Source organism: Dipodomys merriami, unplaced genomic scaffold (genome assembly GCF_024711535.1).
Source record: "Dipodomys merriami isolate MVZ:Mamm:240054 unplaced genomic scaffold, mDipMer1.0.p SCAF_34, whole genome shotgun sequence".
Lineage (NCBI taxonomy): Eukaryota > Metazoa > Chordata > Mammalia > Rodentia > Heteromyidae > Dipodomys > Dipodomys merriami.
The window spans coordinates 12,426,659-12,444,721 of record NW_027204937.1 but is presented as its reverse complement, the minus strand read 5'-3'; the positions used below and the strand labels follow the sequence as shown (position 1 = coordinate 12,444,721).

Sequence of the window (18,063 nt, the reverse complement as noted above, 5' to 3'; positions counted from 1 at the left end):
CTGAACTCAGTGCCTGGGCACTGTCTTTGAGCTTTTCTGCTTAAGACTAGCACTCTACTTTGAGACATAGCCCCACTTCTGGTTTTCTGATGGTGATAAAAGTCTCATGGACTTTCCTGCCCAGGCTGGCTTTGAACTGCAGTCCTCAGATCACAGACTCCTGAGTAGCTAGGATTATATGTGTGAGCCACGAGCACCTGGCTACCAGAACCTACATTTTAACAAGGCTTACAGATTACTCAGGCCCAGCCACATTTAGGAAGCATCTTGTTTGTAAACCCCCAGAGGACCAATCCCTGGCAGACCCTTCACTTTCACTGGCCCTCTGATTTCAAGCTACTGGGAGTGTTTGTGGGTGGCTAAAAACTCCAGCCATCCTTTCAGATACAAACCCTCGGCAACACTTAAAACTCTCTTTGAGCTGGGGGAGCACCAGCGGCTCACATCCTCACGTCTCAGCGGCTGAGATCTGAGGATGGCAGTTCAAAGACAGCCCTGGCAGCAGTCTATGAAACTCTCATCAAGTCCTGTATCTGCAAAAATAAAACAAAAAACAAACAGCTGCCACGTCTCTGAGGCTCTTGAGTCTTCATTCAGCAAACATTTATTGGGCGCCTGCTGAACGCCTGGCCAGGTCAAGCCCAGGACCCGCCCGCCCGCCCGCCCGATCGGCGCTGTGTGCGCCGCACTCGGGGATTTATGATTTCCGCGCGGCTTTTCCACACATTACGGCGCCGCTCGGGCCCCGCGCCCCCGCCGGCCGGGACCCGCGGGCTCCGCTCCGCTCCGCACCGGCGGCGGAGACGGCAAGGACCCCGGGGCTCGGACCCGGCGTCCCGGCGTCCCGGTCCATTTTGGCTCGGCCCCATGGAGGGGACCTTGGAGCCCCAGACGCCCGACCTGCGAGACGTGGAGGGCAAGGTGGGCAGGAAGACCCCGGAGGGGCTGCTCCGCGGGCTGCGGGGCGAAGGCGAGCCGGGGCCCCGCGGCTCCCCGCCGCCCCCGGGGGCGCCGGGCCCCGACACCGGCCTGGGCGACAAGATCACGGCCCTGAGGATGGAGCTGGTGAGTGTGGGCCGAGGACCCCCCACAAGCGGGCACGGCGTCCAAGACCCCCAGACTCCACAGGACCCCCCCAAAACCAGCTCATCGACCTGGGGTGCAAGGGGCGTGACGCCCAGTAATTGTCCCTCAAGGCTGAGCGAAGGGTTGAGGGGTCCTGGGCAAGTTTTTCCTCCCGGATCCCGCGGAGGAGCGAGGCGGGCGCGGCCAAGTGCGGGAACACCCCCCCCCCCGCAGCCCCCCGAGCCCCCCAGGCCTCCAGGTGCGTGTTTGCCTCCGCCAAACCGTGCCCCGGGCACGTTCATCACAGGCTTTGAGTGGGGGGCCTACCCGCTGGGGTTGGGGCTCTGAGGTCGGCTCCCTCCCCGCGCCCCGCCCGCCCCGCCCCCACACTCCAAATGGAATGTCGAGGCCCGGGGCAGGGGCAGGAAAACAGAGAGGCTGCGCCCTCCTCGGTGTTGAACCTGCCCTGGGTCGCAGCCGCCTCCGGGGGACCTCCCAACATACTATTTGGATCTTAGCTGTCACTTTTTGGGGAGATGAGGATGAAACAGCAGCCCCCACCCCCTTCCCTGAAACTGTTGGTCTAGATTCAGAGCCAGAAGGCCAGCTGGGGCCCAGGCGAGGCTCCCCAGGGCCCTGGTTCCCATGAAAGGGGTGATTTACACCTGCCACCCTTTATCGGCAGCCAGTTCTGGGGAATTGGCAGCATCTTCTTGGCTCAGGAACTAGGAGCCCACAGTGAGGATGGCCGTTATACGTCTTCCTGGAGTCCCACTGTGTGCCCAGCACTGTGCCAAGCTGGTCTGGAAGTGAGTGAGAAGAGGAAGGAGGTCATGGCTGAGGCCCAGCCAGCCCAGCCCAGGGCTTTTACTGGCTTGGAGGGGAGGCCCGGAGCCTCCTGGGGCTGAGTAATCAGGAAGGCTCCCTGGGGCAGGACTTGAATGCCAAATGTGCACTGGCCTTGAAGGTTAGAGGCCAGTGCCAACTCCTCCAGAGCAAGGATATGACTGTAGCCACCTCAGAAAGGGCTTGATTTTTGCTTCACTATATCAACTTTATAGCTCAAGAACTTACCTAGTCTACCCTTACTACGGAAGTTAGGCCAGTCTCCAACTCATAATTCTCTTGCCCCAGCTTCCAAGAGCTGGGATTAACAGGTGTGTGTCACCACCATGAAAACTTTTATTGAGCACATATGCCAGGCAGCATGCTGAACACTTTTTTTTTTTCCTGTACTGGGTTTTAAACCCAGGGTCTTCCACATGCTAGGCAAATACTATAACTGAACTCTGTCCTACAGCCCTACATGACATTTTGTTAATCCTTACAGCAACCCTAATAGAAAAGTGATAAAGAAATTAAGGCACTGAGAAGTTAAGTAATTGCTTGTCATCCAGAAGGTGAAAGACAAAGGCAGGATTTGAAGCCAGATCATTTGACTACATTTTACTTTTTTTTTCTTTTTTTTTTTTTAATCAGTCATAGAGCTTGAGCTCTGGGCTTGGGTGCTGTCCCTGAGTTCTTCAGCTCAAGGCGAGAGCTCTACCACTTGAGCCACAGCACCACTTCTGGTTTTCTGGTGGTTAAAATTGGAAATAAGAGTCTCACCAACTTTTCTGCCCGGGCTGGCCTTGAACCTCAATCCTCAGATCTCAGCCTCCTGAATAGCTAGGATTACAGGTAAACCACCAGTCACTTTATAGCCAGGTACTGTTGGCTCATTCTTGTAATCCTAGCCACTCAGGAGGCTGAGATCTGAGGATTATGGTTCAAAGCCAGCCCTGGTAGAAAAGTCCTCATGAGATTCTTATCTCCAATTAACCATTCAAAAACTGGAAGTGGCACTTGGGCTTAAAGTGGGAAACAAAGTGGTAGAGCTCACTAGCCTTGAGCAGAAAGAGCTCAGGGACAATGCCCAGGCCCTGCGTTCAAGACCCACAAAAGACCAAAAAAACATTTTTTTTTAACTTTGTGCTAGTCACTTGAAACACATTTATGTCATTGAAATGAGACAAATGGTCATCATTTGTCTTATATCACAGATGAAACCAGCTATTGCATGCTCAAAGACTTGCCTGTACTCACACTTTGGTCTTCACTATTCTGCCTTGGTTGAGACTACTTACTGATAAACTTCAAAGGGGTTCATCTAACTTTTTATTGTTTCTGTATTCTAGACCCATCTGGCCTTAGGCCTAGGGCTGGCCAGGAAAAGCACAAGGGAGGGAGATTTTGGGGTCCAGTACAAGGAAAGATTCCCTACCCTAATCCTTTCTTTTTTTTCTCTTTAAGGCAGGCTGTCCCACTGGTTGCCCCTAAGAAGGACAAGGGGTGGGGCTAGAGATTTCCCTTGGAGCCACTGGAGGCAAGACAGGTTTAAGCCTTCTAAGGACTGTCCTCTTCCGTTCTTCTAGTTGGAAGGAGAAGCCCTGTCCTTGAGACCAAGGTCGGCCCTACCTATAGGCCTGCTCTTCTGCTTTGCTCCCCTACAGAGACTGAGTGGAGAGCCAGACTCTGGAATATGTGGGAATGGGAAACAATGCAACTTCCCCTCCTCAGTTTTCCACCAAAAGTTGGTGTTGCTATGACAACCCGCCTCCTCTGAGCTGTTTGCTGAACCAGCATTAGGCAAAGAGTGAGGAAAGGGCTTGAGTTCAAATCTTGTCTTTGGCTACTAAAGCATTTTGTGATCTTGAGAGCAGTGCCCTTTTTCTCTCTCCTGGCTTCAGATTTTGTTTCTTTGTGTTTTGGGGTTTTTTTTGTTTTTTTTTTGACCCAGATGATCTGTGAGAACTTTTCTAGTGACAGTACTCTAAGGATCTTGGTCCATTACCAGGGATCTAAAACTGTCATCTCCAGGCCTTTACTCTGAGCCTAATTTGTTCTGAACAGTGAGGGAGTCGTGTCCAGCATCCCAGGGCTGGCCAGAGTCTGATGGGCATATTCTCATCGCTAAATCCCCAGAGATGAGAGTTGGATTGGGATGCCTCTGAGACCGAGTCTCTCCTGAGATGTTTATTTCCTATTTTGTTTCCAAAGAGATGGTGTGGAATGAGTGTTTCTTTTTCTGGTGAGAAAACCTTGTTTTCTTCTATTCTGGGCTGTGATGCTGTCACAGTCACGGAATCCCACTGACACAGGATTATAGAATCTGGTGCTCAGATCCATTTCCTAGCAACACAGGACAGCCTAGCTCCCTAACCCCAGGGGAACCACAAGAAAGGCCAGAAAATAAAGGCAAGAGATCATGTGATTTACATAACCCTAGGCAAAGCACCGAAAACAACAAGGCAGGACCTGTTCTCAGGGAACTTGTCCCCTAGGTTAGGGAAGGGACAGACTAACAACTCTAGTTCAAGATGAGAAGTACTGTGGGAACCAGAGACCTCCAACAAGTCTTTGTGTGTGGGGGTGGGGAGGGGTGAAGTCCTGGGGCTTGAACTGAGAGCCTAGATACTGTCCCTAAGTTTCTTTCACTCAAGGCTAGCACTCTACCACTTGAGCCACAGCTCACTTCTGGCTTTTGGGGGTAGTTTATTAGTCTCATGGGCTTTCTTGCCTGGGCTGATTTTAAACCTCCCTCCTCAGATTTCAGCTTCTTACATAGCTAGGTTTACAACTGTGAGCCACTGGCTCTTGGCTTTCTCTCTGGTATCTTTAAGTAGTTGTACAAATGGGTTTTAATTCAACATGTGCTTGAGTACATCTTTAAATGTTACCCCTTCCATCACCCCATCTTCCCATCTGGCCCATCCTACCCAGCCTCTCAAGTTACCTGGTTCCATTTTCACATATGTACATTGAATATGAAGAGTCTTACCCAGGCACTGGTGGCTCACATTTGCAATCCTACGTACTCAGGAGACTAGATCTAAGGATTATTATATGAAACTAGGGGAGACAAATCCATGAGACTCTTAGCTCCAATGAAGCAGCAAAAAAAACTAAGTGGAGCTGTGGCTCAAATGGTAGACCCCCAGTCTTGGATAAAAAAGCTAAGGGATAATGCCCTGGCTCTGAATTCAAGCCCCAGCACTGACATTAAATAAAATAATAAAATAAAAAATGATGTGTGGCAGTACTCATAGTCACAGAAATGTGGGAGAGGGGAAGCCAGAGAGAAGAACAGGCGGCATACAGTGATAGGCTTTTGAATGCCAGCCAGTAAATGTTTAGATTGATTTTATTCTCTTAAGAGCAGAGTAAAGCTTGTAAAGGCCCTGGAGTACTGGACAGGTTCAGACTTGTGCTTGAAGAAGGTAACTCAGCGAGTCCACGCTGTGGGGAGGGGGGGAGGACAGGACCCTGGAGATTACCTTGTGAAGAAAACTTCCTTCCAGTACATACAGGAAGGCTGCTGTAAGGTGGGGGAAAGCCCTGAATCCCAGCCATTGAGATTCTTTGTGTCTCTCGCCATTGCTTCACTCAGTCTTGCTACAACCCCTATGAAGAGTAGAAAACCAGGTTAGCACCCTTTTTCAGTCTCAGCTCCCACCTCATTTTTTCCCCCCCACTCATGAGCCTGGGTGCTATCCCTGAACTCTTCAGTTCAAGGCGAATGCTCTACTACTTGAGCCACAGCACCATTTCCAGTTTTCTGGTTAATTGGAGATAAGAATCTCATGGACTTGGGCTGGGAATGTGGCTCAGTGGTAGAGCCCTTGCCTTGCATGCCTGAGCCCCTGGGTTCAATTCCTCAGCACAACATAAGCAAAAAGAAAAAAGCCGGAAGTGGCGCTATGGCTCAAGTGGTAGAGTGCTAGCCTTGAGCTGAAGAGCTGAGGGACAGTGCCCAGGCCCAGAGTTCAGGTCCCACAACCGGACCCCCCCACCAAAAAAAAAAAAAAAAAAAAAAGAATCTCACGGACTTTTCTGCCCAGGCTGGCTTTGAACCAAGATCCTCAGATCTCAGCCTCCTGCGTAGCTAAGATTACAGGTGTAAGCCACCAGCGCCTGGATACCCTGGGCTTTATTCATTTAATAATGAATGGGGGCTTGACCTCAGAGCCTGGGCATTGTCCCTGAGCTTCTTTTGCTCAAGGCTAGCATTCTACCACTTGAGCCACAGTGGCACTTCTGGCTTTTTCTGCTTATATGGTAGTGAGGAATCCAACCAAGGGCTTCATGCATGCAAGGCAAGTACTCTACCACTAAGCCATATTCCCAGCCTACCCTGGTTTTTGTAGTTGTTGGATGTGGGGCTTTTTCTGCTTTATATGGTAGTGAGAAATCCGACCAAGGGCTTCATGCATGCAAGGCAAGTACTCTACCACTAAGCCACATTCCCAGCCTACCCTGGTTTTTGTAGTTGTTGGATGTGGGGCTTGAACTCTGGGCCTGGGTGCTGTCCTTCAGCTCGTCAGCTTTGAAGATTGTACTTTGAAGATGGGCTTTGAACCATGATCCTCAGATCTCAGCCTCCTGAGTAGCTAGGATTACAGGTGTGAGCCACCAGTGCCCGGCTACCCTGGGTTTTAATACATAACATTTCCTAAGACCTTTCTGTGCTAAGGGTATAAAAGGCACAATTTTGCTGTTGCCTTCTGAGGGGAGTGATTTAGTCCTATTTTACAATTAAGGAAACTGAGTTAAGGTAAAATACCACTGGCACTGGTGGCTCATGTCTATAATCCTAGCTACTCAGAAGGCTGAGAGATATGAGGATCCAGGTTGGAATCCATCCTAGGCAGGAAAGTCTATGAGATTCTTTTTTTTTTTTTTTTTTGTGGGTTGTGCGGCTTGAACTCGGCCTGGGCGCTGCCCCTCAGCTCTTCAGCTCAAGGCAAGCACTCTACCACTTGAGCCACAGCGCCACTTCCAGTTTTCTGGTGGTTTATTGAAGGTAAGAGTCTCACGGACTTCCCTGCTGGCTTTGAACCATAAGCCTCAGCTCTCAACTTCCTGAGTAGCTAGGATTATAGGTGTGAGCCACTGGTGCCTGGCTTCTGTGAGACTCTTATCTCCAGTTAAAGACTAAAAAGCCAAAGTAGAGCTGTGGCTGAAGTGGTATATTGCTAGCCTTGAGTAAAAAAGCTAAGGGACCATCTAGGAATGTGGCTTAGTGGTAGAGTACTTGCCTAGCATGCATGAAGCCCTAGATTCCTCAGTACACCTAAACAGAAAAAGTCAGAAGTGTGGCTTCAGAAGTGTGACTTAAGTGATAGAGTGCTGGCCTTGAGCAAAAGAAACTCAGGGACAGTGCCCAGACCCTGAGTTCAAAGTCCTGTACCAACAGCAATACACACACACAAACACACACACACACAAGGTAAGATACCTACCCACAATCTTATCATATATAGCTAACCAATAAAAAAGCTTTTTTTTTTTTTAAAATTTGGCAGTGTGGGCCTCAAACATGCTAAGCAGGTGCTCTGTTAATAAACAACATCACCAACCCAAGCTGAAATTTTAAATAGCAGTCCATCTGCTTCTAAAGCCCACACTCCAAATCATTCTATTTCCATGCTTCTTAAAAGTAAAGCATGGTTCGATTACAAATGCGGGGCTCAAGAAACACAAGGGAAATCCAGAGCCTAGAACTGGGACTAAACTTCTATTTCCCACTCCCCCAGGCTTACCTGCGAGTCATCGATGTGAAAATCCTGCAGCAGCTGGTGACGTTGAACGAGGGTATCGAGGCCGTGCGCTGGCTGTTGGAGGAGCGGGGGATGTTGACCAGCCATTGCAGTAGCCTCACCAGCAGCCAGTATAGCCTGACAGGCGGGAGCCCAGGCCGCTCACGGCGAGGCAGCTGGGACAGTCTGCCAGATACCAGTTCCACTGACCGGCTGGACAGTGTCTCTATTGGCAGCTTCTTGGACACCGTGGCCCCCAGAGAGCTGGATGAACAAGGTCCCCCTGGGGCTCCCTGTCCTGAGATGGACTGGGCAAAGGTCATACCCGGTGAAGAGAGGGCCAGGACTGAGGTGGACCTGACAGCCACCAAACTAGGGAGCTTGAGGGCTGTGTGGAAGCCCACAGGGGAGGGGTTCCCAGGTGGACCACTGGAGCCACCAGAGGATGAGAGCACTGAGCTGGGTTTTGAGGCCCACTGGTACTGGGGACAGGGCCAGGATGATGTGACCTTCTTATAACAACTTTATCCTCATCTGTCATCCCTAGGCCTTGGTCTTCCACAAAAATGTCCTTTAATGTGGGATGAAGCTAGGTTGCCCTGTGGTCGATTACCATGGAAATTCTACCATTTCTTTGGTCCCTAGGGAGTCTCTGCCTTTATCTCTTAATCATTGAGTCCCCAGAACTATTTCCATAGAGACACTGAGGCTTAACCTGTGGCTCTTGGTGGGAGGGTTTCTCCACACCCCTCTCCCAAGGAGGTAAGGATTTAAGGAATTTAGAACCCCCCCCCCAGGGTATTGCCAATGAAGAAATGAGGGTGAATGATCACCACATTCAAAGCCCAGGAGGAGCTTTGGCTTCCTCCTAACCAAGATGGAGGATTAAAGAGGGACTTGGCATTCAGGACAACTTCCATGGATTGGAACTCCTTTAAAGTCTTTGGAGTTGTAGGCCCATACCTTCCTAGTCACCAAGTGATGTCATTTCCTGCCAGGATGGACTACTGCTTCCTCTATTGGGTGGACTACTGCTTCCTCTATTGGGTGGGATGGGATATGCTAGGTCAGTTATAGAGGGGTGTGAGTTCCTGCCAAGACCACATCACCCAAAGTCTGTACCATTTCTTCTTGTGAAGTATCACCCCTCTTGGCAGATTAGTTCCATACTGGAAGGTTTCCGTGCTGCTTTTCAGCACATTCTTACTTTTTAAAGAGTATTCCTATTTTTCCCCCTGGTCTTACTTCCTTATCCTCGTGTTTTTAGGAAGTGAAATTGTCAGAGGCTTCCAAGTTTCCTATTTTTTTGGGGGGGGGTCCGGTCGTGGGGCCTGAACTCTGGGCCTGGGCGCTGTCCCTCAGCTCTTCAGCTCAAGGCTAGCGCTTTACCATTTGAGCCACAGTGCCACTTCGGGCTTTTTTCTTTTTGCTTATTTGGTGCTGGGGAATCGAACCCAGGGCCTCAGGCATGCAAGGCAAGTGCTCTAGCACTGAACCACCTCCTCAGCCCCTCTTTTTTTTTTTTTTTTTGGTCGGTCGTGGGAGCTTGAACTCTGGGCCTGGGCGCTGTCCCTCAGCTCTTCAGCTCAAGGCAAATGCTCTACCACTTGAGCCACAGTGCCACTTCCGATTTTCTAGTGGTTTATTGGAGATAAGAGTCTCAGGGACTTTCCTGCCCGGGCTGGCTTTGAACCTCCATCCTCAGATCTCAGCCTCCTGAATAGCTAGGATTACAGGCGTGAGCCACCAGCACCAGGCCCAAGTTTCTTAAGTATACTTGGCTCACTCTACCACAGGCCTGGCTTCCCCTGTCCTGGGTGCCCCCCCATTGCTGTACCCCGATTCAATATCTGCCTATGGGGATTTCTAGTTTCTCTGTCACTACACCTGGCTAATTGCTTCTCTAGGCATCATGTCTTATCCACTGTTGTGGGGAGCTGGGGAGGGAACTCCTGGAGATCTGCTGGTACACCAGAACCTTGGCTGGTGGGAGCTATTGTCTTTTCTGAGTCCTGTCCCCACCCTGTCCTGCCTTTCACCACTTGGTCATGAGGATGCCTGCCAGAGGCTGGGATACAAGGAATCCCCTTGTCCAAGCTACAATGTGGGGGCGTGGCAGGAAAAGACAGAGGCTCTTTGGTCCCTGGGCCTTATCCTAGGAGTGTGGGGGGGGGGACGACAAGGGAAAGCCAGTCTTCCTTCCTGCCTTCCTTCCTTTTCTCCCCTCCCTCTCTCCCTCTTCTTTTCTCTGGGACCTGAGAAGGGAGCAGAAGAGGACAGGTTCTAGAGCTGTGGCCCAGGCTCCTAGCTAATTACAGCAAAGAAGAAACTCTGGGAATCTGCCAGCCAGGCTCAGGGAGGGAACCAGACCAGAGAGGGGTGGGTGCAGGGGAAGAGAGCAGTGGCTGATGACAATGAATTCTTGAAGATTAACTCTTTGAACTCTAGGATACTGCCTCATGCATTGGCTCTTGTCTCTCATAGACCCTGAAATTAGATTATTGGAGGGAAAGAAGGAGGGGAAAAGGGTGATCTTTGGCTACTAGGTGTTGCCCACCTGTTCTCTAAATCCTGGAGTAATTCTTGTCATTTCTCTGCCTTTCAGTCCATGTTAGGGATGGAAAGGAAGCCAAGTTCATTGTGAGTTTTACCTCCCCTGAATTCAAGTGTTTTGCAACTCTACCCAATTTTTCAGCAATAAGTTCAGCTCATGGCTCTCTGCTAAAAACCCTCCCACCTGCCATTTTCCCTTAAAGTGATTACTAGTCTCTTCCAGCATCTTCTCTGCTACTACTGAACCTCTCCTTGCCTCTCCTCATGGTTCTGGGGCTCCTGACTTCCTCTCAGCCTGGGATTTCCAATACTGTATTCCAATCCCTACTCTAGCCATTTTGTAGTGTGCCCTTGGTTAACCATCTACCTTCCTCTCGTCTCTGAGACATCATTATATGTTCTTTTTCTCTTTTTTTTTTTCTGATTAAAAAAAATTACTATTTAAGCTGGCCTGCCTTGGCCTCGGAGTGCTGAGACATTCATATTCTTAAAAAAATAATAACAGGAGGGAAAAATGAGAAAAAGAAACATTTCCTGCTTCCCATACAGGACTGCATCATAATCCTTTTTCAAACTTGCTTCTTTAGGTAATCTATAAACTTCTGAGTTGAAGTATTTGTCTGCCCCCTTGTGGCCAATGTGCGATATTGCCAGAGTTTCTGGATTGAACCTCCAAATTTAGGGTAGCCTTCCAGTCCTGAGTGCGCAGACAGCTAGAGAGGGCATAGATTTGTCTTGTGCCACCCATTGTTAAGCTAACAATGCACAGTTCAGAGGACCGGTTACCTGTCATATACCCATGCCTCCATTACTTGGCCACACTGTTCCCAGCCAGTAATTAAAAACAAAGCCCTAGCTAGGTGCTGGTGGCTCCTGTGATCCTAGCTATTCAGGAGGCTGAGCTCTGAGGATTGCAGTTCAAAGCCAGCATGGGCAGAAACGTCCCTGTGAGACTCTTTTCTCCAAATAACCACTCAAAATCCAGAAGTGATGCATAGCTCAAAGTGATAGAGCACTACCTTTGAGCAAAAGAGCTCAAGGGTAGCTCCCAGGTCATGAGTTCAAGCCTGACATCTGACCAAAAGAAAAAAAAAAGCCCAAACAAACTGAAAGATATGTTCCCTGTTACAATGTTTGAGTCCTTACCCCATTCCTGGGCTTTCTCTAAAGACTGGGCTGCAGGCCCTGTGGAAGGAACGAGTGCACTAGTAGGCATCACATGAACAACCATGTTTTCTGGGATGTTATGGGAACAGAGCTCATCATTTCAACCTGGAGGTTAGAAGTGAGGGCAGAGCAGGGAGCTGTGAAATTAGGAAAACCAGATGGATCTTGCAGAGATGGAGTACAGGTCATGGTTGATCACATTGAGAGGCTGGAGAGGTGGGCTGGGCTGGATAAGGCTGCCTGCAAACTCCAGGTCTTTTTTTGTGCCAGTCCTGGTGCTTAAACTAAGGGCCTGGGTGCTGTCCCTTAGCTGTTCTGCTCAAGGCTAGCTCTCTAGCGCTTGAGCACCAGCTCCACTTCCGGCTTTTTTTTTTTTTTAAGTTAATTGGAGATAAGAACCTCACAGACTTTCTGTCTGGGCTGGCTTGGAACTGCAGTCCTTATATCTCAGCCTCTTGAGTATCTAGGATTGCAGGTGTGAGCCACTGGCGCTCAGCCTGGGTATTCTTAATACCTTAGTTTCCATTTTGCTGCCAGAGAAGTCCAGGAGCATGAATTAAACATAATCTATGGTTCCCCCTTCTTGGCCTATAGGCTGAGCTGTCAGGGAGCTCAGAGAAGAAGAAAAGGGGGGTGAGAACAAGAGATAAGAAAATGAGCAGAACATGCAGGCTGTTCTCCAAGTATACTGGTCCTTTGTTGGGGCTCTGGGCAAAGGCAGAGATGAGACTATACATGGTACCTGCAGAAACAGCACCTGGAAGAGCCAGTATTGGGGCTGGTCAGAATGGCCATCAAGGGGACACAAGACCATGGAAGTGGCAGGTGTATAAAGGTGAAGTTGAATACTAGGCTGACTGGAAGTTTGGTGGCAGTTTCAATGAGAAATGCCAGGGGTGTGGACAGAAGCTCATTGTGTATGGTGCCAGGCATACCCTGAGTGTTCAATTACACCTGTTCTAAGAATGGAAGAATGAATGTGTGTCAACATTCATCAACCAACATCAAGTTAGTTGTTTGTTTATATATTAGGCATTTTAAAACGCAATTCCTAGCAGTCATATAAATAGTGCATTACCAATGTGTTGTTATCTAGAACTTTGCTCAAGGTTAGGTAGGTAACCAGCCATAATAGGAATCCAGGTCACTAACTTCCAGACGTTCCAGGAAGTCATTTGTAATTTCTTGAACCCCACCTACCATACTCACATATACCTTACCCTCCCAGGAGATTGTTAGGTCTGCTCAGCCCCAAAGACAATATATTAGTTTCTTGTTGCAGTTATAATGAATTACCTACCACAAAGCTTGTGGCTTAAAAACCAGTTATACTAGATGTGGTTGTGTATACTTGTAATCACAGCCTGGACTGATCAGAGTTCAAGATCTGCTTGAGCTGCAAAAGGAGACCTTGTGTCAAAAAAAAAAAAAAAAAAAAAGAAGAAAGAAAGAAAAAACAGGCTGGGAATATGACTTAGTGGTAGAGTGCCTAGCCTGCATGAAGCCCTGGATTTGATTCCCCAGTACCACATAAATGGAAAAAGCTGGAAGTGTTGCTGTGGCTCAAGTGGTAGAGTACTAGCTTTAAGCAAAAGAAACTCAGGGATTGTGTCCCAGTCCTAAGTTCAAGCCCCAAGACTGGCCAAAAACAAAACAAAAAACAGTTAAGCCTGTGGTGTGGTACAAGCCTGTAATATGAACTATGCCTGTACGCAGGTACTTAGGAAACTGAGAAAGGAGTATTTCAAATTCAAGACAAGCATGCGCAATTTAGTTAGACCAACCCAGTCTCAAAGGTTAAAAAAAAAAAAAAGCCAGCTGCTGTAATCCTAGCTACTTGAGCGGCTTTTGAGCGGCTTGAGGTTGGGAGGGTGGCAGTTCAATGCTATCCCAGGCTTATATTCAAGACCCTTTCAGCTATTGGCTGAGAGGGTGCAGGTACACTTGTACCTATGACTCCAGCAACATGGGAGGTTGAGATTGGGAGGGCATTTCCAGGCTAGTCTAAGCCATAAAAAGAAAAAAAAAAAATGTTCTGGAGATTCCATTGCAACAGAAGCAGCTAGGTGTGGTGAGCACATGTATCACCTTAGCTACAATGGGAAGTGTAAAATAGACCTTGGTCTATTGTCCACACAAGCTCAGGCAAAAAAGTAAGACTGTCTCAAAATTATCACATAAGGACTAGAGGCACGACCAGCCAACAGAGTGATTGCCTAGCAAACATGAGGTCCTGTGTTCAAACCCTCCTACCTCAAGCTCCCCAAAAACCCAGTTATCAGCTCGGTGCTGGTGGCTCACACCTGTAATCCTATCTACTCAAGAGGCTGAGATCTGAGGATCATGGTTTAAAGCCAGCCTGGGCAGGAAAGTCTGTGAGACTCACATCTCCAATAAACTACCAGAAAACTGGAAGTGGCACAGTGGCTCAAGTAGTAGAGCGCTTGCCTTGAGCTGAAGAGCTGAGTGACAGCGCCCAGACCCAGAATTCAAGCCCCTTGACCGAGAAAACAATAACAACAACAATGAAAACCCAGTTAGCTAACAGTTCCTGAGGTGAGAAGTCTGGAAGCAGTGGCTCAGTGCTAAAGCCAATGCGCTTTTAGGCCTCCATTCCTTCTGAAGGTTCTAGGGGAGAGTCTGCTTCCTTGTCTTCCTTGTCTTTCCTTCAGCTTCTAGAGGCTGCCTGCATTTCTTTTTTTTTTTTTTTTTGGGGGTCCGGTCGTGGGGCCTGAACTCTGGGCCTGGGTGCTGTCCCTCAGCTCTTCAGCTCAAGGCTAGTGCTCTACCACTTGAGCCACAGCGCCACTTCCAGCTTTTTTCTTTTTGCTTATGTGGTGCTGAGGAATCAAATCCAGGGCCTTGAGATGCAAGGCAAGCACTCTACCACTGAGCCACCTTCCCAACCCGCTGCCTGCATTTCTTGTCTCTTGGTCCCTTCCATATTTAAGTCTGGTCACATAATATCTTTTCTGCCCAACCCTACTTTTGTCTATATGTCCCTGTCCCTAATTTTACTACCCCCCCATTCTTTTTTTTTTTTCCTTTTTTCTGTCAGTTGTGGGCTTGAACTTTGGACCTAGGTGCTGTCCCTGAGCTCTTTAACTCAAGGCAAAAGGTCTACCACTTGAGCCACAGCGCCACTTCTGGCTTGTTGGTGGTTAATTGGAGCTAAGAGTCTCGCAGACTTCCTGCCCAAGCTGGCTTTGAACCACGATCCTCAGATCTCAAACTTCTGAGTAGCTAGGATTACAGGTCTGAGCCACGGTGCCCAGCTATCCCCATTCTTATAAGGATTATATTGTGATTTTGTTTTTGGACAGTACTGAGGTTTGAATTCAGATCCTTGTTCTTAGTAGGTAGGTGCTGTACAACCTGAGTCATACCTACCTTGTGATTTTATATATATATATATATATAATATATATATATATATTATGTGTATAAAATATATTTTCTGGTGGGGGGAGTGGGTGAGTCATGGAGCTTCAGCTCAGGGCCTGGGCACTATCTGTAAGCTCCTTTTTTCAAGGCTAACACTTTGAGCCATAGCTTCACTACTGTTTTTCTTTTTTAATAAGTTTTTTATTATGAAAATACGATACAGAAGGGTTACAGTTACTTGAAGAAGGTAATGAGTACATTTCTTATCAAACATTGTTGCTTCCTCCTTTGTTTTTCCCCTACCATCCCTTCCCTCCCATCTCTACAACTACACTTCCTCTCCCTCCCCCTCCCCACTACTGGTTTTTGAATGGTTAATTGGAGACAAGAGTCTCACAGGGACTTTTCCACCTGAGCTGGCTTTGAACCATGATTCTCAGATCTCAGCTTCTTGAATAGCTAGGATTACAGGCATGAGCCACAGGCTCCCAGCTGATTTTGTATTTTTGTTATTCCATTGGCTCCAGTTGGGTAGTTTAGAATGGTCTCCCTATCTCAAGATCCTAATTTAGTCCTGCCTTCAGAGTCCCTATTGCCAATCATCAGTAGTTCTGGGGATTCATCTTTGGGGGCAAGGGCTAGTAGCCAACCAGTCACAGGAAGGGATGGAAGGTGGTAGAGAGGGTATACTCTGGCCCACTGGGAGCCCCTGTGCTTTGTCTAGCCTCCTTCACCCTGCAGTGAGATGGCTCATGCCAAGAGGGAAGAGGCAGGTTCAGGCCCATCTGGAAAATGGCAAGTGCTTCCTGTATCATCAAAATTGGGTTGGAACTTGGCATGGGGATCCACACCTGTAATCTCAATTTGGGAGGCTGAAATGAGAATGTGCATTTGAGGCCAGCCTGGACTATATAGCAATCCTTGGCATACTCTTGGGAACAATCCTGAGTTTAGGAGCCTTTTAAGCCTGTGGCCTTCATAGTGACCCATGTGAGATTCCCACAAACCCTATCCTCAACACTGTCTCCTCTCCAGTTCTGTCCTCTGCACTCTGTTCTCCAGGCAGATGATAATGCCATTCCTGACAAACTAGTCAGTTCTCTTCTGCAAAGTGTATACTAGTTGTCTTGCTCAAGGCTAGCACTATACAACCTGAGCCACCGCTCCAATTCTGGCTCCTTTTCTTTTTTTATGGTTAATTGGAGATCAGGGTCTCATGAAGTTTCCTGCCCTGGATGGCTTCAAACTACAATCCTCAGATCTCAGTGACTTGAGTAGGTAGAATTACAGGAGTGAGCCATTGGCTGTCTCCTTTTAAAAATATATAATTTTATTATTTCATTATTAAGGTATTATACAGAGGAGTTACCATTTCATAAGTCAGGTAATGAGTACATGTCTTTCTTTTTTGGTTGGTTGTGGGGCTTGAACTCTGGGCCTGAGCACTGTTCCTGTGCTCTTCAGCCCAAGGTGAGCGCTCTACTGCTTGAACCACAGCACCACTTCCAGTTTCCGAGTGGTTTTTTTGGAGATAAGAGTCTCATGGACTTTCCTGCCCGGGCTGGCTTTGAACTGCGATCCTCAGATCTCAGCCTCCTGAGTAGCTAGGACTACAGGTGTGAGCTACCGGTGCCCGGCTCAAGGCAAGCATCCTACCACTTGAGCCACGGCACCACATCCAGTTTTCTGGTGGTTTATTAAAGATGAGAGTTTCACGGACTTTCCTGCCTGGGCTGGCTTTGAACCGAGATCCTCAGATCTCAGCCTCCTGAGTAGCTAGGACTATGTGCGTTAACCATCAATGCCTGGCTCATTTCTCCTTCTCCTCCTCTTCCTCCTTTTTTTGCCCATCCTGCGGCTTGAACTCTGTCTCTAAGCTCCTTTTGCTCAAGGCAAGCATTCTTGAGGCACAGCACCACTTCTAGCGTTTTCTGTGATTAATATGATAAAAGTCCAGACTTTCCTGCTACGGATGGCTTCAAACTGTGTCCTCAGATCTCAGTCCCCTGAGTAGATAGGATTACAGGAGTGTGCCACTGGCACCCAACTGAGTCTTTCTTTTTTTGGACAATGCCATCCTCCTTCACTTTCCCTTGGTTTCCCCCTTCCATCCCTGTCCACAAATTACATAGGTATACAGGATAGCATTATTGCATTTGTTCATCATTCCTCCTTCTCTTTCTATGCCCAGCTATTTCCTTTTAAAAGTATATTGTATTTCTTTATAGTGAAAACATACTCCTGAGAGCATGGCAAATTCTCATCAGTTGATACAAGACCTGTTTTGTTTTCTTTTTTCTTTTGATTCCCCCAATCTCCCTCAGTCCTCTCCCTGTCATAGGCATACATGCAGATATGTCATTATATGTTTGGATATATGTATATGTATATATATTTACAAATATATATACATTTGTATTTATATAATTATGTACTTACGTGTTTTCATGTGTATAAATGGTATTACTTGATAGTAAGCGACCTTCTATAGTGAAACACTCCCATACTTAAGTGATTTAACACAATAAAGACTTTTCACTTATTGCATACAGCACAGGTATTCCTGGAGGGACAGCTCTCCTCCCCTGTTCATGGCAGATCCCAGCTCCTGGACCCAGATGACAATGCCTGATATCTGCATTCTAAAATTCCCTGTCCGCTTTTTTTTTTTTTTTTTTTTTTTGGGTCCGGTCGTGGGGCCTGAACTCTGGGCCTGGGCGCTGTCCCTCAGCTCTTCAGCTCAAGGCTAGCGCTCTACCACTTGAGCCACAGCGCCACTTCCGGCTTTTTTCTTTTTTGCTTATGTGGTGCTGAGGAATGGAACCCAGGGCCTCTGGCATGCAAGGCAAGCGCTCTACCACTGAGCCACCTTCCCAGCCCCTCCCTGTCCGCTTTTTACCATGTTGTTTTACCCTCCACTGATGATTGTGTTATGAATTGGTTATTTCACTAGGGATTATAAAACTATGATTTCCTATTATTGTAATTTCATCTTCATTTATTGACTATTTCTGTGCAGAAAAACTTTTTGCATTCTGTAGAACTATTTGGTAAACCTAAAATAAAATTCATTCCAGAACAACAGGAAAAATGCTTAAATCTTGTCCCTTCTCTCTCTCTCTCTCTCTCTTGTGTGTGTGTGTGTCTGTCTGTCTGTCTGTCTTTCTGTTGTGGGCCTGAACTCTGGGTCTGGGTGCTGTCCTCAGCTCTTCAGCTCAAGGCTAGTGTTCTACCACTTGAGCTACAGTGCCACTTCCCACTTTTTCTGCTTATGTGGTTTTGAGGAATCGAACCCAGGGCCTCATGCATGCAAGGC

The 18,063-nt window shown here is 47.9% G+C and overlaps 1 protein-coding gene across 1 annotated transcript; it reads left to right on the top strand.

The window, feature by feature from the left end:
• The first annotated feature begins 799 nt into the window (after window positions 1–799).
• Lurap1 (leucine rich adaptor protein 1) lies at window positions 800–17,926 on the top strand. Its single transcript, XM_069987329.1, has 2 exons — window positions 800–1,065; window positions 7,641–17,926. Exons 1-2 carry the CDS (start codon window positions 868–870, stop codon window positions 8,160–8,162), a joined length of 720 nt encoding a protein of 239 aa, XP_069843430.1. The 5' UTR covers window positions 800–867; the 3' UTR covers window positions 8,163–17,926.
• Window positions 17,927–18,063: the final 137 nt, after the last annotated feature.

What these genes read in the sequence shown, in the direction of transcription:
- Lurap1 (XM_069987329.1), top strand. Translation starts at nt 868, where the DNA reads ATGGAGGGGACCTTGGAGCCCCAGACGCCCGACCTGCGAGACGTGGAG. An exon ending in CGGCCCTGAGGATGGAGCTG is followed by an intron (nt 1,066 to 7,640) that starts GTGAGTGTGGGC and finishes CCACTCCCCCAG; the next exon opens with GCTTACCTGCGAGTCATCGA.